The sequence below is a fragment of the Elgaria multicarinata genome, chromosome 8, assembly GCF_023053635.1.
Source record: "Elgaria multicarinata webbii isolate HBS135686 ecotype San Diego chromosome 8, rElgMul1.1.pri, whole genome shotgun sequence".
Classification (NCBI taxonomy): Eukaryota; Metazoa; Chordata; class Lepidosauria; order Squamata; family Anguidae; genus Elgaria; species Elgaria multicarinata.
The window spans coordinates 30,783,725-30,810,579 of record NC_086178.1 but is presented as its reverse complement, the minus strand read 5'-3'; the positions used below and the strand labels follow the sequence as shown (position 1 = coordinate 30,810,579).

At 42.5% G+C, this 26,855-nt stretch overlaps 1 protein-coding gene across 1 annotated transcript in view; it reads left to right on the top strand.

Moving 5' to 3' along the window:
- The first annotated feature begins 7,297 nt into the window (after positions 1-7,297).
- The window catches only part of MME (membrane metalloendopeptidase), a 96,824-nt gene continuing 77,266 nt past the window's right edge, over positions 7,298-26,855 (top strand). The window contains exons 1-2 of the mRNA XM_063132066.1: positions 7,298-7,354; positions 26,604-26,773. Of these exons, the coding sequence (XP_062988136.1) occupies positions 26,614-26,773 (160 nt within the window). The 5' untranslated portion in view covers positions 7,298-7,354; positions 26,604-26,613. The remainder of the gene's footprint in view (positions 7,355-26,603; positions 26,774-26,855) is intronic.

Sequence of the window (26,855 nt, the reverse complement as noted above, 5' to 3'; positions counted from 1 at the left end):
AGATGCCCAAAAGCCCATCTGAGAAAAAAATGTATTTGCCTGTTTGGCAAAAAATAAATGTGGCACACATAGTTCCACTAGGAATATCCATTCCTGGGAAATCTAGGTATACTAGAGTGAACAGATACAAAAGAGGGCAGGGCTCCTGCAGCTTTAACTGTTGTGATGAAGAGGGAATTTCAGCAGGTGCTGCATTCATACAAATGACACCTGCTGAAATTCCCTTTTCTCTACAACTGTCCTCCTTTTCATATGGTCACCCTACCTTAACATGATGTGAAATTTCCTCATATTCAGACTTCTAACTAGACAATAGTAAACGCAGTATCATTTTACATTTACATGACCTTTAACAAATCCACTCCTTACATAAACCATTGCTCTCCCCACAAACACAGGTGTGAACTAACCTTTGTATAGCCATTCAATTTCTTAACTATAAAACAAGCAATGATTCCTTTATCTGAGATACTTATGCACACAGTTTCTATAACATATAACTCTCATATCAGGTGCAAAACTGAGATATATCTTATATATCCCAGGTGATTTAAAGCTAAAGAAGACTCGGTGAACCTCAAGCACTATTCCTGTTGTAACTTACAGACAACATTTCACATATATGCCATCTATTAGTGCTGTATACACTTTGCTGTCTCTATTGAGCCCATTCGGCCACATGCTTTTTAAAGATGTGATCCAGAATAATTCTGTTTGGCTTAGTAATTTATCATTCCATTCACCTTTTCAATGGCCCCAAAAATAATATCATTGAATTTTGTTTTTCACTACAATGCTTGACCATTGGAACTCCCACTCTATGGTGTTTAAGTTGTATAAATGCTTTAAAGGTCTCAATGTCTTGCCAATGTAGATCTTTTTTTAGGGGTATGAGATGGCATAAATTACTCTTGAAGAGTTACACGTTTAAAAAAATCAGAGATTTGGACACGATTTCCATTGTTTGGATTAACAACGGGTGTTTTCTTTTTGGTGAACTTGCAATATGTGCAATGGCTACATGGATGATGTCCTTTCGGCTTTGATGTATGGAAACGCGGAGAGCACAATAAATTTTCCGAGGACCAGAGTTCACCTCCTCTTTGCTTCCAATCCATGGTGCTTTTTCCTCTTTACTCCTGCTATTATATTCAGACATATTTCTTTCCCCTGAATCTAGACTCTTTTTTATTATTATTTTAAGAAACCAAGTCTTTATAAATGGAAAACTTTTAGTCCTATGAATAGACCAAAATAGCTTTCTTCCCATTAAAGTTTTGTGACTTGGTATAATTTAGAAATCTGAGCATGATAATGGGAGCAAGGCTTGGAACTGATTTTAAAGTAGCATTGAAAAAGACATTAAGGTGGGCCTCTTAAGTAGATGGGTTGCTTTAATAACGGAAGTGGCAGGACTGGAAAGAATCACGCAGAAAAAGTTGAAACTGAGATAACCTGATTAATTTGCCCCCCCCCCATTTTTTTTAAGACAAGGGTATTATTACTGTTACAAGAGTTCATTTATAGTTTTATTAGTAGAAAATGAGAGATTTGTGCTCATTTGCCTAATGGAAACATTCTGATACACGGTTGGATGTTTTTCTCCCTTGCTGTTCAGTATATGAAAACGTTTTGTCACTTTTCACTCCATCGTTTTCGAGAATCTCCATATCACGCTTTTGGACTTAATTGCTATCCATCCATCTTCATTCTGCTGATGTCCATTCTGGGTCATTTGCTCATCATGACAGAAATGGGTGTGTGTGTGTGTGTGTGTGTGTGTGTGTGTGTGTGTGTGAGTGTGTGTCCCACCCCGCTGCTCCCTGTTGCATTTCTCAGGATGCAAATATCTGAATTTGCTACACTAGCAGTATATTTCAGCCCTGCTCACATACTCCTTACGCAAGTGTCAGTGTCATGTTTTGTTCCTTTGCAGTGGTGTAGCAGTAAATTTGGAAGTGCAGAAGCTCATAATGGAAGTGCACATATACACACACATAGCATAGAACAGCAGTATATGACATAATACCCGATTTATTAGAATCATAGAATAGCAGAGTTGGAAGGGGCCTACAAGGCCATCGAGTCCAACCCCCTGCTCAATGCAGAAATCCACCCTAAAGCATCCCTGACAGATGCTTGTCCAGCTGCCTCTTGAATGCCTCTAGTGTGGGAGAGCCCACAACCTCCCTAGGTAACTGATTCCATTGTCGTACTGCTCTAACAGTCAGGAAGTTTTTCCTGATGTCCAGCTGGAATCTGGCTTCCTTTAACTTGAGCCCGTTATTCCATGTCCTGCACTCTGGGAGGATCGAGAAGAGATCCTGGCCCTCCTCTGTGTGACAACCTTTTAAGTATTTGAAGAGTGCTATCATGTCTCCCCTCAATCTTCTCCTCTCCAGGCTAAACATGCCCAGTTCTTTCAGTCTCTCTTCATAGGGCTTTGTTTCCAGACCCCTGATCATCCTGGTTGCCCTCCTCTGAACACGCTCCAGCTTGTCTGCGTCCTTCTTGAATTGTGGAGCCCAGAACTGGACGCAATACTCTAGATGAGGCCTAACCAGGGCCGAATAGAGAGGAACCAGTACCTCACGTGATTTGGAAGCTATACTTCTATTAATACAGCCCAAAATAGCATTTGCCTTTCTTGCAGCCATATCGCACTGTTGGCTCATATTCAGCTTGCGATCTACAACAATTCCAAGATCCTTCTCATTTGTAGTATTGCTGAGCCAAGTATCCCCCATCTTGTAACTGTGCATTTGGTTTCTATTTCCTAAATGTAGAACTTGGCATTTATCCTTATTAAATTTCATCCTGTTGTTTTCAGCCCAGCACTCCAGCCTATCAAGATCACTTTGAAATTTGTTTCTGTCTTCCAGGGTATTAGCTATCCCACCCAATTTTGTGTCATCTGCAAATTTGATAAGCATTCCCTGCACCTCCTCGTCCAAATCATTAATAAAAATGTTGAAGAGCACTGGGCCCAGGACTGAGCCCTGAGGTACCCCACTCGTTGCCTCTCCCCAGTTTGAGAAGGTTCCATTGATAAGTACTCTTTGAGTCCGATTCTGTAGCCAACTGTGAATCCACCTAATAGTTGTTCCATCTAGCCCACTTTTAGCTAGTTTGTTAATCAGAATATCATGGGGCACTTTGTCAAAAGCTTTGCTGAAGTCAAGATATATGACATCCACAGCATTCCCACAGTCCACAAGGGAGGTTACCCGATCAAAAAATGAGATCAAATTAGTCTGACAGGATTTGTTCCTGACAAATCCATGTTGGCGTCTTGTAATCACTGCATTGATTTCAAGGTGTTTACAGATTGACTTCTTTATAATCTGCTCCAGATCAGCGTGGCTACAATCCTGTGCATAGTTACCTGGAAATGAGCTCTTTGGAACTCAGGGGTACTCGCATTTGAGTGGATAGGTTCAGCTTGTAAAAACACAGTAGAGAGTATCCAATACAACATGAGCGCTAACATAAATGAAGCTGCACTAGTGTAAGGAACCTCTAGCACAGCGGTTCTCAACCTGTGGGTCGGGACCCCTTTGGGGGTCGAATGACCCTTTCTCAGGGGTTGCCTAAGACCATCGGAAAACACATATTTCCGATGGTCTTAGGAAACTGTATTGACTGAACTATGTCATGTATCATCTTTTGTATTATTAAAGCTATTATTATTATATTATTTTCATTAGCAAACCATCCCATGACAATGGATTGTGTAGAGAAGAACGAAAATAATTTTATGGTTGGGGGTCACTACAACATGAGGAACTGTATTAAAGGGTCGCGGCATTAGGAAGGTTGAGAACCACTGCTCTAGCACAATGCCAAAAACATTAGTTGTGCTCTGAGATTCCCTGGAACAACCATCACACCAGCTAATGCTCATTCCTTACACTAGTGCAGCCTCATTTAACATAGTCTTATTGGATACTGCCCTTTGAGCTTTAACAGACACCAACTGAAATGCAGCCTTTCGCTTCAAATTAGAAATGCAACAAATCTTGCAAAGAAGAGTTCCCATCTCAATGGCTAGTAAGAAAAAGGAACTCCATCAAAGAAAAGTCTGGAAAGTATCTATCCTCTCATTCATTGTTTTCCTCATTTGCTGCCTTCCTCTATACAAATCAGCCACAAACAATAGCAAAAGTAAAAAGCCTCTTTATCACTTTCCAGAGCAAGGGCAGTCTGTCCTTTATCCTGGCCAGTGGATCCTGGTGAGTCTGATTTCAATGGGGCTGTGAATCTATCCTGGGTTTCAGTCAGAACCAACCCAAACTCTAAATGAGCTATCCAAGGTGCTGAACCCATTGGGGGACAGAATTTAAGCTCCTTTAGAGTTCTGAGAGGTTCTGATTGAAACCTACTGACCTGGGAATTCCAACAGATGATGTCATCATTCCTACTCTGAAAAATGTCCCTGACCAGCATTACCCATCCACTACACTACACCTCCTTTGCCCAGGAGTCTTCATGTCCTTTTTTAGTGGGCCAAGAGATGCTACCATGGAGTACAGGCCTAGGAAGGACTAAGATTCTTGCTTTCAATACTAGGGATTCTTTCCTGAAACATATATTGTTATTTTAAGGAGTTTATGTGCTCCCCAAATGAGAAAGGACCCTAAGTCAAAGGGTTGTATTTCCAAAGAAATCTGAGTCCCGGCATCTTCTTGGATATGAAATTGTTCTCCACACATACGAGTATGTATGCTCAAAGAAGAGTTTGTGTTATCTTCTCTATGGGGTTACCATTAATCTTTGCATCAGAAAACAGCCATGCCAGGGTTAACTACCTTGGATAGTTCCTTTATAGATCCGACAGAACCCTGGGGCAGATTCACCACCCCACTGACTCAGAGCCACCAGCATCTGCTGGTCCTAAACGGCTCAACCTATAATTTCCAACACTTTGACTGGTCCCAGTGGCTGTGCCATGGCAGCTTGATTTGCAGCAACTGGGAGGAGAAAAAACAACAACAACAGAGTATGCATCCTCTGCTAATTGCTATGGATCAAGACTTGGTTCAAAGCCCTGAAAAGTTGGCATATCTAGAACAGACATTATTTGAGATACAGAGCAGGCCAGTGATCATAGCATCTAGGATTAAGATGAGGGAGACCCAGCCTCAAATCTCCCTCATCCATGAAGCTTAGTGGGTGACATTGGGCCAGTCATTCTCTGTCAGCCTAATCTACCTCAGAGGATTGTTGTGAGGATAAAATGGGAGAAGAGCCATGTACTTCACCTTGCGGTCCTTGGAGGAAAGGTGGGATTTAAACAAAATACGTAATAAAACAGTGGGTGGGATGGGGAGGGAGCTTCAATATCAAGTTATGCTTGGGAAATTTACCACCCTACTGAATTCTCAATGGATGCAGTGTTTGTGGGTGTCTGGGTGCTTGTGTGTAAACCTCTCTCAAAAAAGACATAAGAAGAGTCTTCTGGCACCTGAAAGGCTAACAGTTTTTTTTCCTTTCATCAACTGAACTCCATTTTCTTAACTTTACGAAATATTATCCTCAGTTGACACACACAGATTATGTGGGAGGGATATTAACCGTGGAGCCAGGAAATCCAAGAGATGTCCAAGAGAAATCCAGGAGACACAGGGCTGGATCCAGACTAAATTAGCAGAACTAAGTCCCCACTGAAATCAATAACACTTCGTTAAATTCTGACTGACTTTTCACATAGGTTTCGACAGACCCAAGTGCAAATAGGTTACTCTGGATGCAAGCCATAGACATTTCATAGAAGTGCATGAAATCCTTCTGCCCCAGCAGAATCAATTCGCCTTGAAGATGGCCACTAAAAGACTGTTCATGGGTTTATGTTAACACACAGAGACACACACTTGAATTTCTCAAAGAAGAAATCACTACTGTATTGATTGGACCTGGCTGAGACTGTGTGGAAGGTCCTTTATGCTTTACATAGGGCTGGCCCTACCATTAGACAGGATGAGGTAACCACCTCAGGCAGCAGATGCTGGGGTGGGGGGAGTGCAGCAGCAGCTCCTGTCTGCTCCAGCTAAGCCCCTGGTTGCTCCCCTCTGTTGGAGGGCAGAGCTGTGTACACCTCAGGGCCTGTCCTTGGCCCCCACACCTAGATTCCTGCCTAGGTGTGGAGCGAGAACACCACCCTCTCCCGAGTGTTAAAATAAGATTGAGCTGCCAGTCCAGTTGGCTCCCATTCATGAAATGGGGGAGGCACCATCTTGTCTTTCACCTCAAGCAGCAAACTGTCTGGGTCTGACTCTGGTTTTACTCAACACAGATGAATCCACACAACCATAGTCAACACAACCAAAGCATCTTTTACAAAAAAACAATAGCTAGAGAAAACCACCACCACAAAACTCTTTCAAAGAAGATCTGCTTGGATGTCTGACACTGCCTCAGCCATGCCCTTTGCAATTGCTGTGTGCGACATTGAGCTGTACTTTATGTCTATGTTTCTTCTGTCCAGAAAGGAAAGAAGAAAAGATGAGGACCTCTCCACAGGGCACATAGTAAGAGAAAAGGTCTCCTGAGGAATGCCTCCCGGGTCCTCTCGGAGTCCCCCCTCCTCTACTTGGAGGGACTGGCTAATCTCTCAGGGGAGGGATTGCCACAGCCTCCCACCCACCCGGATGGGTTTCCCGGGTGGGGGGGGGGATATAAGTGCATGGAGGGGCGAGGGGGGGGGAGAGAGAGAACTGTGGAGGCGTTCTTTTCTCCTGCCCCCATCATTGTCCGGGCGCCTTTTAGAAACCAGGAGAGGACAAGGGGGTGGGGGTGGGGAAGCCTTGGAAGCCCCCGGAGGAGCAGATAGTAGCAAAGCGTGACTGGGAGGGGGGCATCGTGGGGGAGGGGGGCAGCTTGCAACCGAGAGCCCTGCTGGTGTCTCTCCCCGCCTCTGCTGCCTGAGAAGGGAAGCCCACTCTTCCCTCCCTCCCTCCCTCCCTCTCTCCCTCTCTCTCTCTCTCTTCTCCCAGCCCGGTGGCTGCCAGAGGAAGAAGCGAGCGCCCTTGGGGGCTCCGCTGCTTTGGCCATGCCTCGGCTCTGGGCCAGAGAAGCAGCGTGAGCGCAGGGGGCAGCTCCTGAAGCTTAGCGCCCGCCAGCCGCCCCCTTCCCTCCCCCTGCCCTCCCCTCTGCTCTGCTCTCCTGGACCAAGCGCCGGAGCTTCCCTGGAGGCTGAGGCTGCTGCTGCTGCTGCTGCTGCTGCCGCCCGTGCGGCGACTTCTCCTCCGCTCTCGGAGCGCCCCCGGGCTGCGTTCTTCGCCTTTCCCCCCGCTTTTCCATTGGTCGGTGATGTGTCTATTTACATCAGCCCCGAACTTCTCCCAGGAACAGCTTGGTAAGTCTAGAAACCGAGGCGTGAGGCGTGGGGAGAGCTCGGCAGCGGGATCCAGGCTAGAGAAAGTGTGGGGGGGGGGGGAGGCAGGAAGGGAAGAAGGGGGATCTGGAGTAAAGGGGGGTACAGAAAGAAGGGTGGGGGCAAAGGTTTTAACTGTCCAGGAGAGAGGCAGGGAAAGCAGGGAGCCAGATCGGTTTGGCAGGGATTCGTTTGAGCCGCTCTCAGCTGCATCAGCATCACTTTGCAATGTTGAGAAAGGAGAAGAGGACCTCTGAGCATATCCAGAGTGCATCTCTCTCTCTCTCTCTCTCTCTCTCTCTCTCTCTCTCTCTCTCACACACACACACACACACACACACACACACACACACACGTCTCTGCAATCAGCCCCCACGCCTCTGGGGATTTGGGACATCTTCTGGGTTTCTTTCTAAGCGACCCCGAGCCTCCGCGTCTCTCTTTTGGGAGAACTTGCAGAGAAGCAAAACTTGTATAACATCTCAAAGCTCTCAGTGTTTCTCCGACTGCTTGGTAGGGATAATATATATATGCCTATGACGTTTTCTCTACACATACACATGTAGGGAGTTTTAAATTCAAATAGAGAATTAAACTAAAGTAAAAGTTTTCTAAAAAGAAAAAGCTTTGCACTTAAATGTGATTGGGGTCTTGAATTTTTGCTACTACGTCCAGAAATTAACAACTGTGTGCATGTATTAAACTTTATTCCCAGCGTTTCAGCTACAATTCCTATAGGGTATTAGACTGATGCTTCCTTTATGCATTATTTTATTTCTGTAAACATTAAGCTTTGGCTATCTGGTCCCTACTGTCCTATGGCTGCAAGTTGTCAAAGAGTTTTGGAAGAGTGTAATTGCTGTGTTATTCCCAAAGTGTATATATAAGTTAATGAGAACTCAACTCGGTTTCCAGTGCAGTACCTTGTAAGAGTAAAAGCATATATCCAAAATCACTTGAGGCTGCAATCCTATAATCATTTACCTGGCAGTGAGACCAATTGAACTGGGGGGGGGAGCTTATTTCTGAGTAGTCATGCGTAAGATTATGCCCTAACAGTGCAATCCTATGCATGTTTACTCAGAAGTAAGTTCTGCTGAGTTCAATGGGACTTAATGTGCATAGGATTAGTCTTAGAATGTAAATCTATACTTGTCTACTCAAAACTACGCCCCACTGATTTTAAAGAAGCTTACTCCCAGGTAAGTATTTATAGGATTGCTGCCTTAGAGTGAAATCATATACATGTTTACTCAGAAGTAAGTCTAACTGATTTTAAAGGGGCCTACTCCCAGATAAGTATGCGTAGGATTGTAGCTTAAGTTACTTTTTGAAGGAGACGTGTGCTTAAACTCAGTTTGATTAAGGCATGGTAAAGCTTAGATTACGCACAGACACTGTTTCAATGCATATTTTTATGTGTGAAGTGGGATGCATACTGATATATAATGTAATATGATGGGCTGGTAGATTCTTGGTTAATCTGGAGGCAACAACCACTGAGTAGTGTATATAAGTATTTGATGGACCAATTTCCGGAGTTAATTATCCTATGAGCTGTTTTTCATTGATAAAAATCAAACAGTTGTGACTTTATTTTTCACACTAAGTCCCCCCCCAAAAAAACAACAACCATCAAGTGTTTCACCGTTATTTCAAGTTCATTGTTTAAGCAGACATGTTCTGAAACATTTAAATAACAATTCTGAATAATTAAGAAATATTATTTCATGAACTCAATACATTGTTGTTGCTGTGGTTTGCAATGGCATTCATTGGCACATGTGTTGCTTAATAAAACTTCAGATCTTTCAGAAATACATGTTGCGTATGTATTTCAGTGCTTGTTGTATCTCTCCCAGTGAAAACTGTTCTTGTTCATTATGATTAAGGAGCATATTAAAGGATCACAATTGCATCCTTTACTTCGGATTTTGGCAAATGCGTTCAGTCACGCAGCTATTTGCAAAGGGAACACTGGAGTAGATTGTTGAGATTCTTGGAGTGTTTTTCTCATTTTCCTTACACTAGAGGTTTACATTTGCCCTGGCAGACCACAAGCTCATATTTGAGTTGCCCACTCCGTAACCCCCAGGCAAACCTTGAAGTCATGTGCCAATCAGTATTTCGGATTGGCACTTTCCTTTAAATTTATTGTCGCACCATTGGTAACTTCCTTGTTAGATATCATGTATAAATGCATGACTGAACGATGTTCCTGACTGAAACAGAGGCAATTCCTCCCCCCCCTCCCCCAGAAGTCTGAACATCATTGTACCTAGTTTAGTTAGTTATCCACTCAGGAGATAAGATCTGAAATCCAGACAGAGGGAGAGTTTCAGTGAACTCATTATCCCTTTTCATCAGTACATCTGTTCTGTAGAGACCTCGATAGAACCCGTGGGTGCCTGCAATTACCTTTCCTTCTTTGAAAGGTTGCCACATGGCTTTATATGAAGAGGTGGTTCTTTATTCCGTAAGACCACTGACCTGTTTGAATAAATCATCATCATCATCATTATTATTATTATAAAAGTTATGAATAACACAGATCAAGAGACCAAACAAAAAATGGCCTTTATTGTCTTGAAAAAGAGATGTATTTCCTGAATGAATACACCCCAAACTAGCTCCCTCTACTAAGGTGTCACAGTTCACACAGGTCTCGTCTCAGAGCTCAATATGTTCAGTCAGTATTTGGACCTTAGACACAAGATGTGCTCCCATGCATTTAAATTGGAAGGTGAGAATTAGCCTACGGTTGCCATAGCTTCCTGTTTGTCAAATCAATTAATGGCCATAAATGGGAATCCAAATCTGTTACAATTTCAGCGCTCCCTACGACTGCACATACTTTTTCTCCTTGGAAGGCAGCTTCTGACGTCCCTCTTAGTCAAGTGTTTGTTAAGATTCATGCCAGATTAGTTAAAAAGAATGTCATTTTGGTTTAGATAGGATTGCATTACAATTTTATGTCAATTTCAACTTGAAGATGCCATTTTTCCTGCCCAATCCTTATCTCTGAGATGAAACTGACATACCCATGGTACCACTATGGCTTCGTATGGCTTCCAATGTATGTCAGAGAATGGTCAGATGGCAATCATCTTTGTAAGCTAGAAAAGTGTCTGAATGCACATCCCAGACATACTGTAGCAAACTACTCAGTAAAACAGGATATTCCTAGAAATATATCCCATGGTTCAACTTACAAAGTTGTGTACATACTTATTCCATTTTTATTGCAGGGTCCATTGCATGAGTGTGTGTGTGTGTGTGTGTGTGTGTGTGTGTGTATATATATATATATATATATATATATATATATATATATATATCCTTGTTTGAATGATAGAGGCAGGCAGTTATTAATACATCCCATGCCCTCAAATGAGGCTGAAGTTACTTCCAGCTTTCAGCCAGACATGATGCAAGGACTAGGAATGTTGGAGAAATCCATTTGGGGGTGGAGTTTGATGGGTTTTCCTAGATTTGCCCCCTTGGACTTCTTTCCAGTTCCTGCTGTGGCACCTGAGTCAGTTTTCAATGCATTGGACAGGTTTATGGATTTTCCAGGCATTTCTCCCTGTAGGTTCTGCAATTTGTGCAAATTTCTGAACAATTTGCATGACTTTCTGAGCAATTTGCACAAATTCAAGCAAAACAAGTGCAAATTTGACCAAAATATGCACAAATTGCTCAGAAATTTGCACAAATTGTGGAACCTGGAAAAAAATGTGCACGCATGCACGCACGCACATGCACACGCACACAAATTCTGGAATTCAGGAAAAAGCCCACTACTTGGCTCACAGATACAAATCATGTTTTACATGCTTTGGAGCTCCATCGATTCAAAATAGAACCAGATTTCCCATCAATGGCTATTCCTAGTTAGGGCCTACTATAGGGAACTTTCTACTTGTAAGGGTCATCCTTTCCATTAGCCCAATGGTTGTATTTGGGAGCAGAGGTCTGTACATCTTCTTTTTCTGGCTGGTTCTGTGTGTCTGTATTGAATAAGGAATCAGAAACAAACTTTAACTCCATCTACCAATGCAATGTTTGGAGGGACCAAGGGCCACCTTCTCAAACCTGGTGCCCTCCAGATGCTGTCCAGGAATGCTGAGAGTTGCAGTCCAACACATCTGGCGGGGGGACAGGACGACTGCCTATGCATATGCCTTTCTAAATGACTTAAAGAAATGAATCCTGGTTTTCTGGCATGTATATCTTGCCTGAGATATTTTAAGGAAGATCATGCAGTCTGTTCCAAGTAGCAGAAGCCAGATTTAAACATAAGGATTCAGAAAAGCAAGGCAAAAAGCAAACACGTTAATTCCTATTGCTGCCACCTAGTTTCATAGTCAAACAAAATAATTACAATTGTCTGTTTTGTCTATGCTTTCAGGGGCATCTGGAGGAGGAATGTAACAGCACTGGGAGAAATAGAATTGAACTATAATACTGGAGAGCTCATATCTACTTTAATTATTCTAAGACCTTTGTGATATATGCAATTAACATACACAGAGACCTTTACTAGGTGATCTATAATGCAGACTTCATTAATTTACTTAAAAAGCTAGAGGTAAGAACAGATCAGTGGGATACCTTTAAATAATAGAAACAGTCCAGCAGCAACAGAAACATTCTCTCCCTTGGGAGCAACAAAAAAAAAGTTGTGCTGACTTCACAAAGCACATTTACATGTCAAAGCAGGTAATTCTTGGCATACTAATAAATTCACATTCAGGAACATTAAAGCACATTAAGAAACTGGACCATTTTCTAATTTTGCCTTAATGCATTACTAAGTTTGGGGATTGTTTAATCTGTTACAAGCCCTCTTTCCGCTTGTCTGATGTCTGCTTGTTTCAGAGTGCAATCCTATCATGTCTATTCAGAAGTAAATCCCTTTGGATTCAATGAGGCTAACTCCCAGGTATAGCAGTGTGGGAGCCACACTGCTGCTGGCATGCAGCCCCAACAAGACTGCGTAGATCCCCTTCATACACGTGCACAATTTTGTTGCTCTAACATATTAGGAATGTAGAATAGTTTTAATTAGGGATGTGCACGGACCCCCTGCTCCGCTTCACTTGCAGATCCGCGATTTTTGGATCGGGCCACTCCACCCCACCCCCGCTCCGCCCACTTCCGCTCCACTCCGCTCGGAGCTCCGGATCCGGATCGGAGCTCCGTTTTTTCCCCCCCATAGGGTTGCATTGAAAGCTAAAAAATTATACAACTTTTTTTCTGTTCAAGTTAGAAACCTCACGTTTGGCACCATGACACCTCATGGGGGTATACACACGCACGCCAAGTTTCAAGGGAATCCCATCATCCCCTGATTTTTGGGGAATTTATGAAAATCGGGCACCCCATTCACACCCCTTTCCATAACTCCATCAATTTGCACGTTAGAAACCTCAAACTCGCCACCATGAAAGCTTATCCACGTGTCCACATGGACGCCAAGTTTCAAGGCAATCCCATCATCCGCTGATTTTTGGGGAATTTTTGAAAATCGGGCACCCCATTCACACCCCTTTCCATAGCTCCGTCAATTTGCACGTTAGAAACCTCAAACTCGCCACCATGAAAGCTTATCCAGGGATACATATGCATGCCGAGACTCAAGGCAGTCCCATCATCCCCTGATTTTGGGGGAATTTATGAAAATCCAACACCCCTTTCCATAGCTCCGTCAATTTTGCACGTTAAAAAAAACACCTCAAACTCACCACCATGAAAGCTTATCCAGGGATACATATGCACGCCGAGACTCAAGGCAGTCCCATCATCCCCTGTTTTGGGGCGGGGCTTAAACCTGCAAAATTTGGAACTTCCAAAACTCCAAGTGAGCGCAGGAAGGACTTCTCCCCTGAGTCAAAACCACACACACACAACATCCCTGCGAGGTGGGCAGGGGAGGAGGGAGGGAAGGCAGGCAGGCATGCAGCTGGCATTTCTGGGGGCATAAGGAAGTGAGCCAAGGATAAGCCAGTAATGCATATAAAATGGAATAAATAAACAAATAAATAAACGAAGGAGGGGTGGAATTAAAAGCAGCAGTGTTGCTGAATAAACAGCAAGAAGAACTTTTTTAAAAAGGCTATATCTGTCTTTTACCAGCAATAGGGGGACGTGCCCGGGGGAGAGGGAAGCAGCTGCCAGTTCAGCTCAAGAAAGCCATTGCTTCACCAACAGCTCTAAGAAGTAAACACTCACTTCAACTCATAATAGGCATCGCTCCACCACTAAGAGAGAAGTAGAACGCTCACTTCGACTCATGATAGGCATTGCTCCACCGGGTTACTCTCTTTGGAAGGCTCTAATGACCTTCCAGTACAGGAGAGAGTGGGGGCACGTCCACGATGAGATGCCCTAGGGGAGCTCATCCCCTTGCACCACACCTTTTCAGTTGTTCCCCAAAGTTAGGGTGGGTAGCAGTGCTGTGTTTCTATCTCTTATTATTGGCTTAGTATATGATTTCAGGTTGTGTTTGTGCATTTGGTGGGGCTACTGTGTTAAAAAACACTGGGAAAAGTCCGTTCAGATTAAGAAAGAGAAGTTTCCCAGAATCCCAAGTTACCCATTTTGCCTATGCCCTCCTCTAACTTTGGGATCATGTGATCATGACCGGGAGCTGACTCTGCCCCTCAGCCCTTTGAAAAAGGTATTTTTCCCGCCGATTTTTAAAAAAATTCTAGCACGCGACCCGCGCCATGCAGAGAGGTGAGAGTAGCCTCAAAATGACCCCCATCCACGACTCTCTGTGCACAAGAATTTCCAGAACGATAGCTTAAAAATCAACCCAGTTATCCCCGATTGTTTTCCTCAATGCAATCCTATGGGCGAAAACCGCCGTTTGACCCGCGCTGTCCGTTTGTTGACCCGATTTGTAAAAATTTCTAGCACGCGACCCGCACGACGCAGAGAGGTGAGAGTAGTCTCAAAATGACCCCCATCCACGACTCTCTGAGCACAAGAATTTCCAGAACGATAGCTTCAAAAACAACCCAGTTATCCGTGATTATTTCCCGCAATGCAATCCTATGGGCGAAATGTTTTCAAGATGGCGATCGGAGCGCTCCGCCTGAACTAGGAGCTCCGAAAAATGGTCGCTTCTCTTCGCCTTGCTTCTAGGGGTCCGCGGTCCGCTTCTACTCCGCCTCTGGGTAAGGCGGAGCAGGCCAATCCGCTACTGCTTCTCCGCTCCTAATCGGAGCGGAGCACATGCCTAGTTTTAATGCATGAAGTGTCAGGGGAAGCGGGAAGAGAAATATTAGTTGTTTGCTTCACAACTTGACCAGGTTCTAAAAAATTACCTAGCTGCATCACTGCTCCTCAAAGGTTGAGCCTAAGTCTTGACAATCGTTCCCAACCACTGCATCTTCAAATGGCACAGAGTTAAACTATGGCAGCCTTCAGTGCCCTCAGATGTTTTTGAATACTCCCAGCATTCTTGACTACTGGCCATGTTGGCTGGGGCTAATGGGAGTTGATGTCCAAAATATCTGGAGAATACCAGGTCAGGGACAGCTGAAGTATGGCATTCACTGCCACAAGTTGTGATGGTCACCAACTTAGACTTTTTCAAAAGGAGATGAAGCAAACTTGTGGAGCTACCAATGGGTACTACTAGTCATGATGGCTATATGGTATCTCCTGGATCAAAGGCACCATGTATCTGAATACCAGTTGCTGGGGTGCAACAGTGCAAGAAGCCTTTAGGTGTCATGTCCTTCTGCTGCATTTTCTAGAGGCATTTGGTGGTCCACTGTGGGAAACAAGATGCTAGACTAGATAGGTCATTGGTATGATCCAGTAGGGCTCTTCTTACGTTATTATGGGTTGTTGTTTTTCAACTGAGTTGTAGCAAGTGAGACTAAGCAAAGAACTTAAATTTCAGTAGCATTTAACTATACAAACGTACTTATAAATAGTTAAAATTAACTTTAAAACCATAATTAAATAACTATCATATCATCCCTAGTGTTACTGAGAAGCTCAGCCATGATGTCTTTTATGCAGGTTGTATTTTGTTGGCATCACCCTCCTAGCATGTTGTGTAATGTGTCTTTTCTTCTGAAATAGGGCTGCATGGGCAAGGGTTTCATGGCAACTAGGAGCAAAATGTTCCTGATAGTAGTATGCTAAGCTATCTGCATCTATTGTGTCTGAAGATCATGACCTGTGTGTATCCTCTACTGTAACTTAATCAAAGGAATTGTCCTCATGTGGACAGGTAAACTAAGGGAACCCTGGATAATGCAATCTCAGGCCATAGCTAGACCTAAGGTTTATCCCTGGATCGTCCAAGGGTCAAACCTGTTCATCTAGGTGACACACAGGGGATCCAGTACTCAGGCAGGGGTGAACCCTGGATGATCCCAGGATAAACCTTAGGTCTAGCTGCGGCCTCAGTCAAGTGACTCACAGGAGTAGTTTAAATTGGTCAGTCTAAAGCTTTGGTGATAAAGATGAAGCATCTTCATCTAATGGTGAATCATGAAGCATCCTTGGAGTCTAAAGGAAGACTTCTATTCATTCTGGAAGCCAAACAATTGTATCCTTTCTTCTAGCCCCATCCTGAGAATGCCTAGAGTTGTTACCCTGGGGTGGTTTGTGTTTCCACTGAATCTGTAATTGCCCTTAAATCCAGACATTCAGAGCTCTTTGATCGTGAGACACAATGGGCTTGTTTGCATGATCATGGAGGGGCAAAGAAGCTAGGGCAGCTTATCCTCCACCACCCTCTGCACACAGGGGTGTTGGTCAGATTCTGGGAATATTTGCATAATTGTGCTTGCCTACATAGCTTGCCATGTCATATGAACACAGCAAGCCTATGGGTTCTGACCTGGGCTTTTTGCAAACATACCTACTTGCAAGGGGGTACAATAGGGCCAGGGAGGAGATCATTAGAAGGTTACATGATGTTGACATACAGACAGCAATGGCTGTTGTTGCTGGGAGTCGTTCCAACATGATCTATAAAAGTATTATTATCTTCCTAGGGAAGGTCCCCCCACCACCACCATTCTTAACTTCTGTCACCTCATATGAGCTGAGATGGCTTTTGACTTGGTGCAGACTGAATTCACTCCAGATGATGGAGGTGAAGGCATGCTATAGGTCCCACCACAGTGCAAAAGCAGATTGCCCAGCTGGCTGCCTTAAGGCAGAGGACATGGTACGCTTCCTAGCAGAGTGCCCATTGTACGCAGAGCTGAGGAAGCAATATCTTGAGCCCTTAATTGTTGGGTTAATTATATCTCTTCTGCAAGCATAACTCTATCACTATTGGCTGGTAAAGATTATTACACATCATATAGGACTGCCAAATTTGTCAAATGGGCTCTGGAGAAACAAAAGTCACTGGCAGCCATAAAAGACTAAACTTATTAATATAACATAATATGTCAGCAAATATTGTCCAGGATTACAAGATGTTTTAACCTGCTCTTGTTAGTAATTTTATTAGCACTTTGTATTTTGGTATTACCTCTGGCGTGAGGAGCATTTTATTATGTTTCTGTATGCGCATGGCCTGACTGGCTAATAAGCAATAAACTGTTGTTGTTGTTGTATGATGGGTCTGTTCCGGTTGTGGACTTTAAGCTCAGTGGTTTGCCTTTTTGGTAGACAGATTGGAAGCCAAGGACACTGTGCTGAAGTATTTAGAACAGGCTGGCAGATGTGAGATATGATAGAAAATGCTGATTATAGGTTGGATCCAGACTAGTCATGCTTAGAATACACCCAATGAAATCAAATAGACAACTTAATCACAATGGACATAAGTCCCATTGATTTCAATGGGATTACTGATGAAGTCTGGATCCAACCTATGACTGGGTTCACACAACACAGTAACTCACACTCAGAGTTTGACTATGGGTTGAGTGTGGGTTGTTGATGAAATGTGGGTTATGATGTTGTCTGATCGCAGCCACACTAACAAGCCACTGTTTGTTAATTACAAACAATCTATGAAGAGAACCCATGGTTTGTTATCGCGGCTTGGCTCAGGCAACATCATAACCAACGCTTCATGGATTGTTTGTAATTAACAAACATCATAACCCACATTTCAACAACAACCCATGGTTTGATAACAACCCACACTCAAACCATACTCAACCCTTGTGTGTGGGTTCTTGTGTTGTGTGAACCAAGTGGTGTGTTTTTTAATTACATGTTGTCTCATTTGTCTTTATCAAAATGTGCTCGTGTAATGCAGTCATACGCTCCCAAACTACAAGCTCCTTAGTTTAGGTGAGACTGGCTGATTTGGGGAAAGCGTCGTGACGTTTTCATACTTCCTTTATTTAAATCTTTTATTATTATTTTTCACTTTCACCAGTAGGAGAGAAATTAGGTGAAACCTTTCCTGGGGATATTTATTTATTTGTGATAAACTTCTTAATACAATAAAATCCCCCAGCAGATGTGATCTCAGAGAACTTCAGCTAATGGGCAGTACAGAAATGTAACACATATAAGTTTTATTTTGGCTTTTACTTCTATTTTATACTGTGTTTTTAATGTATTTATTTTTCGTGCATCTGATTTTGCATTTTATGGTTTTAATTGTTGTGAACTGCCCAGAGAGCTTTGGCTACCAGTCAGTATAGAAATGTAATAAATAAAAAATAAAAATAAACAAGCACATATAACAGCTTGTGTTTATGTATCAGATAGCACTACCCACATGGAGAAGAATGCAGTGTTAAATTAGCAACTCTCAGAAATGGCTTGGCCACAAGTATATTACTAATGTACTGACTTAGGGCTTCATCTGATGTTACAATCTGAAGACACAGGCTGTCTGTTGGACTCAGTTCTTGTCTGGTCAAGTTCAAGGAAGAGGTGAAGTCAAGGCTGGGTGCAGCAGAGGTGAAGGCAGTCTATTTCACAAGCAGCCTTCTCTTCCACAGCTTGCTCCTCCTCTTCCTCTGCCCCTCCAGTCTCCTCCTCCTCCTCCTCTTCTTGCTTACCTCTGTTGTTTATCCAAAACTCTGTATGTGCATGTATGTACAGTGGTATGTATGTTTTAGGGCACAGCAGAAGAGTTCCAGTGTGGGCCATGGTGTAATTTCAGAAATGTAGAAAATGTAATTTTAGAATCAAATTTGAAACATTTTCTTTTGCGACTCTTAGATGGTATGCACGGGATAGAATTACGGTAATTGTGTGGGGATGAGGGTCCATATTACAAGATTTTACTGGGTCAAAAAAATGATGCTTGGGTCATGTTGGCATGAGCTTAGGGTGGCCATGAGAGGACAGTCCTCTGTTTGAAGGGCTGCCAGAGGACTGCCCTGTCCATGTCCAGTTTAGGTTAAGAACCATGAAAACTACTCCCTGTCCCCAATTAGCACCCAGAAGGAGCTCGCTAGAGAGGTTTGCCTGGCACCTACATTAAACTTTTTTCGACGCCAACTTTTTTATTTTACCAGTATTTTAACATTTTACCATCTTAGTCTCTTAATTTTCCTGTTTTAAATCTGTATTTTAAATCTCTGTATTGCTGCTCGGTTTTATTCTGGTTGTACTTTTATTTTGCGGGGTTTTTTTTACATTTTAGTTTTAAGTTTTATATTTTAAATTGAACTTTAATGTTTTTGGTTTTTGTGAACCACCAAGAGAGCTTCGCTTATTGGGCAGTATAGAAATGCAATAAATAAATAAAAAAATACTGAGTGAGGAAGTATATCCCTTGGTCACAGTCTTCCACACTATGGTGAGAGGTACTGTCTTTCTATTTAAATTATGGCAATCATTTTTACATTTGCATCTATACATATAGAGTGGCATATGCAGATCTGTGTCCTTGTTTTTGGCAATCCGTAAGTGGTCATCCTACATGCACTTAGTGATGACACACAAAATGAATATATATAAAAAACAAATAGATGTAAAATGCCATTTTAATAAATGCAACAATAAAATATATTTTAAAAAAGCATTCCACACATAAAACCCATTTCAGACACAGACCAGGTTGCATATCAAAGTCCTGCTTGAGGTCTTTTAAAAAATGCCTTTACCTGCTGTTGGAGAGAAGAAAATGTCATTTTTAAATTCCATAAGAACATTTCCAAAATCTGTATAAGCATGATACCTGTATTAAACCTGGGTAGGATCTATACTACTGCTTTAAAATGTTTTATGACAGTTGTGACAACTGTTGGGGCACAGAACATACTCCATATACAGTTTTCAAACCATTTTCAAAGTGCCATATCCTGCTTGGTGTAGATCTGGTCCAACTCAAAGGTCACCAAATAGTGTGTAAACTTTCCAGTTCTCCAGAACACGTCATCAGGCAAGATGGCAAAGAAAGCAAAAAGTGTTGGGGTGAGGCAAGACTGTGGCTGATGTTAACTCCATGGAGACTGCATTTGGTTACAATCTAAAGATGCAAAGTGGGAGCACATTCAAATTAAGCTCCACTAGGTACTGAGAAGGTTTCAGGTAGCATCTGGGGCCCTTCCAAGGGATGGGGGGGGGAAGAAATGGTTCTAAAAGGAGGCTAAGGGGAAACGTGGTAGAGGTGTACAAAATCAAGCATGGTGTGGAAAATGAGGTTAGGGAGAATTTTATTCCCTACTAGAACCCAGGTTCATCCCATGAAGCTGATTGATGAGAGGCTCAGGTCAAATAAAAGGAAGTACTTCTTCACACAGCACATAGTTAAACTGTGGAATTCACTATCACAAGATGTAGTGATGACCATTAATTTGGATGGTTTTAAAAGGGGATGAGATAAATTCCTGGAGGAGAAGGCTACCAATGGCTGGTAGTCCTGAGGGCTATATGCTACCTCCAGTATCAGAGGCAGTCTGCCTATGGGCAGGAGGGTGCTGTGGCACTCAAGTCCTGCTTGTGGCTTTCTGGTCAACAGCTGGTTGGCCACTGTGTGAACAGAGTGCTGGTCTAGATGGACCCTTGATATGATCCAGCATGGCTCTTCTTATGTTCAATCGGATACTCAAAATCTATCCCTATGCTTAGGTGAAACACTCAAGTTAAAATCCTATTGTGTCTGTATGTTCATGGGATACACCACTTACACAATTGGGCATTTGCAGTTCTAAAAAAAAAAAAAAACCAACCCAAATGAGTAGAAGCATTCATTTCTAGAATATGGCAGATCAGGGGGGCGTGCAGAAGGGAGCTTCGCTGACTGACTCTATCCGGAAATTGGTGTTTTGACTTGTTCCAGGGGTTATTTTTAGAAGCGCAAATGCTCTGTCATGCAAGTGGTGGGATCCATGAACAGAATGGAACCAGCGGAGGCAGAATATCCCTGTTGGATATTGCCCACAGGTTTCCTGGTAGGCAGAAAACAGTAGTACAGAGAAACTAGGCAGTTATTAACAAGGCTGGGAATAAATTTAGATGGTGTACTAGATAAAAACACAAACATACACCAATTTAAAAGCACAACCCATATGCACCCTAGACAGTAGAGAAGAAACTTTCCTTAACTAATCGAGCACTAGATTACTTCTGGGGGTGTACTTGAGGGGGCAATTTAAGTAGACTGTTTTTTGCTGAAATCGGAGTGGTGTTTGAATGGGTGATTTTAGTTGGAAAACCAAGGCATCCTCAGCACTATCTGTAAACTACATTGTAGGGTGGACATGTGTTCTTTTTTACAGAGGACAATCCTCTATTTAAAGGGGTGCCAGAGGACCATCCTCTATTTGAAGGGTTGTCCATGTCCAGTTCAAGTCTCTTACTATCAATGATGTTACACTTACTCCAGTCAAGGAAGCTCATAGTCTTGGCTTAATATATTTGATTCCTCGCTCTCCTTTATTCCTCATATTGAGGCAGTATCTAAATCCTGTCATTTTTTCCTGTATAATATTGCCAGGATTCGATCATTTTTGTCTGTCTCTTCTGCCAAGACTCTTGTTTATGCACTGGTTATTTCTCGGTTGGACTACTGCAACCTTCTTCTCTCTGGCCTTCCTTCTTCTCACATCAGTTCATTGGTTTCTGTTCATCACTCTGCTGCTAAGATCATCTTCTTGGCTCGCCGGTCTGACCATGTTACTCCACTTCTGAAATCTCTTCATTGGCTTCCAATTCACTTCAGAATCCAATATAAACTTCTCCTGTTGACCTACAAAGCTTTTCACTGTCTAGCTCCTTCCTATCTTTCCTCTCTCATCTCACACTATTGCCCCGCTCGTGCTCTTCGCTCCTCTGATGCCATGTTTCTCGCCTGCCCAAGGGTCTCTACTTCCCTTGCTCGGCTTCGTCCATTTTCTTCTGCTGCCCCTTAGGCCTGGAACGCTCTACCAGAACATTTGAGAACTACAAGTTCAACCGCAGCTTTTAAAGCTCAGCTAAAAACTTTTATTTTTCCTAAAGCTTTTAAAACTTGAATTTGTTCTGACTTTTATACTGTTAGTTTTACTCTACCCTGTGCCTGTTTGGTGCATTCTCTTCCCTTTCCTATTGTTTTATTGTGATTTTATTAGAATGTAAGCCTATGCGGCAGGGTTATGCTATTTTAATGTTTTATTCTGTACAGCACCATGTACATTGATGGCACTATATAAATAAATAAAATAATAATAATAATAATAATAATAATAACCATCAGAAGGAAGAGCTGGGCCTTGAAATTGTCCATCAAGAGCTCCTGGACAGCAGACTGAGCAGGGACACAGGTCACCTAAACCAGATCTACACCTTGACTTCTTTCAGACATCGCATTTCCTTACCGTCGCTCTACTTCCTGTTCCACATTTGAAATGTGCTGAATTACATGGAAAGAGAGCAGTGACGATGTGGCCTGTAATTTAAAACCTCCCAGCCCATGTAATTCAATGGGACAGCACCCTCTAGTGGGCATTTTATAGCACAACTTCAACTGCACATGGCAGGAAATCCCGACATATTTCAGAAGAATCGGGTTTTCCAAGGTTTATTTTTAAACAGATTAACTGGGAAAAGGAGCAGGAGATGCACAGGAGGCTCACGTCATCAAAATGACCAGCGAACTTCCGTGAGTGGCCAGTCACAAGTGTGCTATAAATCAATCACTAAAAGAAGCCCCTTGTGTTAAATCATTACGACTCCATCATGGTGACACTATAGCCCTCTTGGACATTTATACCTCATAGGACACACAGGCAGGATCTACACTACTGCTTTAAAATGGTTTATAACAGTAGTGACAACTGTTAGGGCCCAGGACACTCTCCATATGCAGTTTTCAAACAGTTTTCAAAGTGTCATATCTTGCTCGGTGTAGATCTGGCCACAACGACATTCATTGCAGTATTTTGGATAATGTAGAATAAAGAGTAGAAAATAACACTATGAAAGTGGTATATGGAATGTGGATTTTGCCCCAACAGTTATCAGTGCACTTCAATACCACTATAAAGCAGCAGCGTAGATCTAGCCCTGGTCACAGTCTTCCATACTGTGGTGAGATGTATTGCATTTCTATTTCAATTATAACAATTACTTTAAAATTTGCATCTATAAATGAGCACATTCACATTTTATGCAAATAGGTGATCTCTTTGGGGGTGATACATGGTGCTGCTTACTTCATTTGCTGTTGTGTTTTTCATGTATTTGTTTTTATGTTACAATTTCATTAAGTTTTCGTTGTTTTCAAAATCTCAGTTTTATTGTCAGGCTCCTTGAGTGCAATGTTTTGAGATGTAAAGCGGGATGTAAAATAATAAATAAATAAATAAATATCACTGCATCTTGTGGCCATGAATTCCATAGTTTAACTATGTGAGGCATAAAACTTCCTTTTGTCTGTCCTGAATTTCACATTGTTTCACTGAATTGGATGACCTCATTCTATTCCCTCTCTTGACACCATTCATAATGTTATGGGTCTCTACCATGTGCTCCCTTACTTGCCCTTTCCTCTAAATTAAAATGCCCTAAGGGTGCAAGCCTATATAGGTTTAGGAAGGGGAGAAAGTCCTACTGCTCCCATCATTCCCCAGCCAACCATGGAGTTGTTGGACTTATTACTGTTGTATGAGTTTTTTTTGTCTAAACATACATAGGGCTGCACCCTAAATGTATTAATCGTTCCTCATAGAGGAGTTGCTCCAGCCTTCTGATCAGTTTGGTTGCCCTTTCCCAGTTTTACATTATCATACACTTGCAGCACCTGGTGAAATTCCCTCTTCATCCCAACAGTTAAAGCTGCGGAAGCCCTTCCCTCTTTACCTAGAGTGACCAGATAAAAAGAGGGCAGGGGTCCTGCAGCTTTAACTGTTGTGATGAAGGGGGAATTTCACCAGGTGCTGCATGAATACAAATGACACCTAGTGAAATTCCCTTTAAAGATACAGGAGCCCTGTCCTCCTTTTCATATGGTCACCCTACGCCATTCCCCCAGTATGCAGAGATCCCTTTGGAGATCCTCACAATCCCTTTGTGTTTTTAAAAACCTAAATAATTTGGTGTTATCTGCAAACCTGGCCACCTTACTGCTCAACCCTAACTACAGATCATAGATGAACAAGTTTAAAAAGATCAGTCCTAATATAGACCCTTGGGGGAAACCCACATCTTACATCCCTCCATTGTTAGAATTTTCTGCTTCCTGTTCTTCAACTAATCCACAGGAGGCTAGGATTCATTGGCTAGGACAGTGGAAAGCAGAAGCAGCTGTGTGTGTGTGTTTTTCTACTAAACAACCAGATAGAAAAGGTGATTGTCCAAGCAGGATAGAACCTTCCATAGAATTACAGGAGTTTAGAGTTACAAGGGACTTTGGAGGGCAACCCCCTGCTCACTGCAGGAACTACAATGCAGGATACAACTACAACATCCCTGAGAAATGGCTGCCCAGCCCCTGCTTAAATACTCCCAGCAAAGGAGATCCCACCACCTCCTGAGGCAGTCTGTCCCACTGTCACAGCTCATACTATTATGATGTTTCTCCTAATATTTAGCCAAAATCTGCTTCCCTGTAAGTTCCACCCATTGGTTGTAGTCATCCCTTCTGGAGGAAATGAGAACAAGGCTGCTCCACCTTCCAGGAGACAAGCCTTCCAATATCTAAAGACTGCTTTCATGTCTACCCTTGATTGGTTTCTCTCCCTTTCAACCATTCCACACAGAACTATTACTCACCATCTGGGTCACACACCCACACCCAGCATGCTCTAGTTTGTCAATGTTTTAAAATGTCCTCAAAATGTGATGCTCCAGACTGGACACAGTATCACAGCACATTCCTGTGGTGGTGCCACATCTATGGACCCTTTAAGGAGCCATCAAGGAGAGAAGCTGCTAAACCCCTCCATCTCCAGCTGCTTTTCCGTTCAGTGTTACTCAACATTACAGTGTCCAGATATTCTGCTTTAGGGAGGAGCTCTATTTTGGAGAGTAGGCAGAAGACAGCCCTCTAATTGAAGGTGTCCTCTATTTTACAGCTCTTAATATTTTACTACATTCAGTGGTATAAAGATGCCACAAATATATAAATAAATAAATATTGAATGGGATGTCCAGTCCAAGCCTGGTAAACTCAAAGATCCATAAAGAAGGAGAGGAAGGACCTTCAAATTGCCTATCAGCGAATTGCTTCTGAACAACAGCAGACTGAGTAGTCACACCAGTCATTGGGTCACAGTCTTCTCCACTATGATGGGATGTATTGATCAGGGGTCTGGAAACAAAGCCCTATGAAGAGAGACTGAAAGAACTGGGCATGTTTAGCCTGGAGAAAAGAAGGTTGAGGGGAGACATGATAGCACTCTTCAAATACTTGAAAGGTTGTCACACAGAGGAGGGCCAGGATCTCTTCTCGATCTTCTCAGAGTGCAGGACACGGACTAATGGGCTCAAGTTACAGGAAGCCAGAAACTTCCTGACTGTTAGAGGAGTACAACAATGGAACCAGTTACCTAGGGAGGTTGTGGACTCTCCCACACTAGAGGCATTCAAGAGGCAGCTGGACAACCATCAGTCAGGTATGCTTTAGGGTGGATTCCTGCATTGAGCAGGGGGTTGGACTCGATGGCCTTGTAGGCCCCTTCCAACTCTACTATTTATGATTCTATGATTCTATTTCAATTTCAGTTATTATTTCTCCATGTGCCCTTAGGCATATAGGTTTGCATTGGGAAATGTTTTGTTGTCCATTTTGGTGATGCATCCCCTCTCTCTTTGGCGATACGCAAGTGGCCACACTCTTACTCTCTCGTCTGCTTTTATGAACGCTTGTATCTTTCTTCATCACAGAGCAAAAAGCAGTTGTATGGCAGGGGGGAGGTTGGGAGGTTGCGTTTGATTACTTCCAGCTTTGATATATTTTCTTTGATATACTAAGCTGAGTGGGATGAATATAGTTGGGTGGATTTTCCTCCCCTCCCTGTTCTTTCAAGCTTTTCATTGATGTAATTAATTGATGCTGATTTTGAGGTGATATTTCTGATGCTTTTATTGGCTTTATTTTTTCTATCTCTTGTTTCCCCCCTCCACACACACACACACACCCTTTTGTCATTTTCAAGGTGCTTTAAAGTTGTTTGACTGTAATTTGGGGAAAGGGATGGCAAATGAGACATATTGAGCAGCCATGTGGGTGGGAAGGAAAACCAGCATTATAGTGCGGCAGACCAATGGACCACCTAGGTTAACATGCTCTTTCTTGAACAGTTTCTGGCACTGGTTTCATTTGTTAGATGTGGTCCAGTTTTTACGAAAATTGCCACTTGGGGGTTCAGAAAGAACTTCTCCTGATAGGTAATATTGGAGTCATAAACCCAAGACTTTGGTCATTAATTGCTGAAATAATTTCAAAAGTGCCAGAGAGGCAAAATAAAACACTTTTGACCATTGGAAAAAGAACAAAGATTGAAAGGTTAAGTTAATCTTTATTCAAACAGTAAGGGCTGCATTTCACTCACCGGTGAACTTTTGTACCACAGGAGTGCAATTAGAATAGATAAAACCAAGTTGTTGATTTGTTTTCATTCCTTTTTTAAAAAAAGCTGCACTGTGTGTGAGGACAGCATTTTTCTACGGAATTGAGGTGGCAAAATAGTATGTCAATTTACTGTCATGACTAATATCTTTTGCCTTTTCTTTTTAAAAAACACGTACCAATATTTCCTGTTCCTCATTGGAAAAAAATGTTCTAGCTAGGTAGGAGGAACTTCATAATTTCCATTCTTTTAGAATTTCAATAACCCTGCTTTCTTTCCAGACTCTCGGTTATGGGCAAGTCAGAAAGTCAGATGGATATAACTGAAATGAACTCTCCAAAACAGAAGAAAAAACTGCGATGGAGTGCACTGGAAATAGGGCTTGCTGTTGTAGCAATTCTACTTGCTATTGTGGCCATCACCATGATCATTCTGTATGCAACCTATGATGGTAAGTAGGAGTTTGTTAAACTATAATTTTAGTGGCAAAAGGTTTTTTTAAAAAAACATGACGCTCAAGAGGAGAGTGAAAA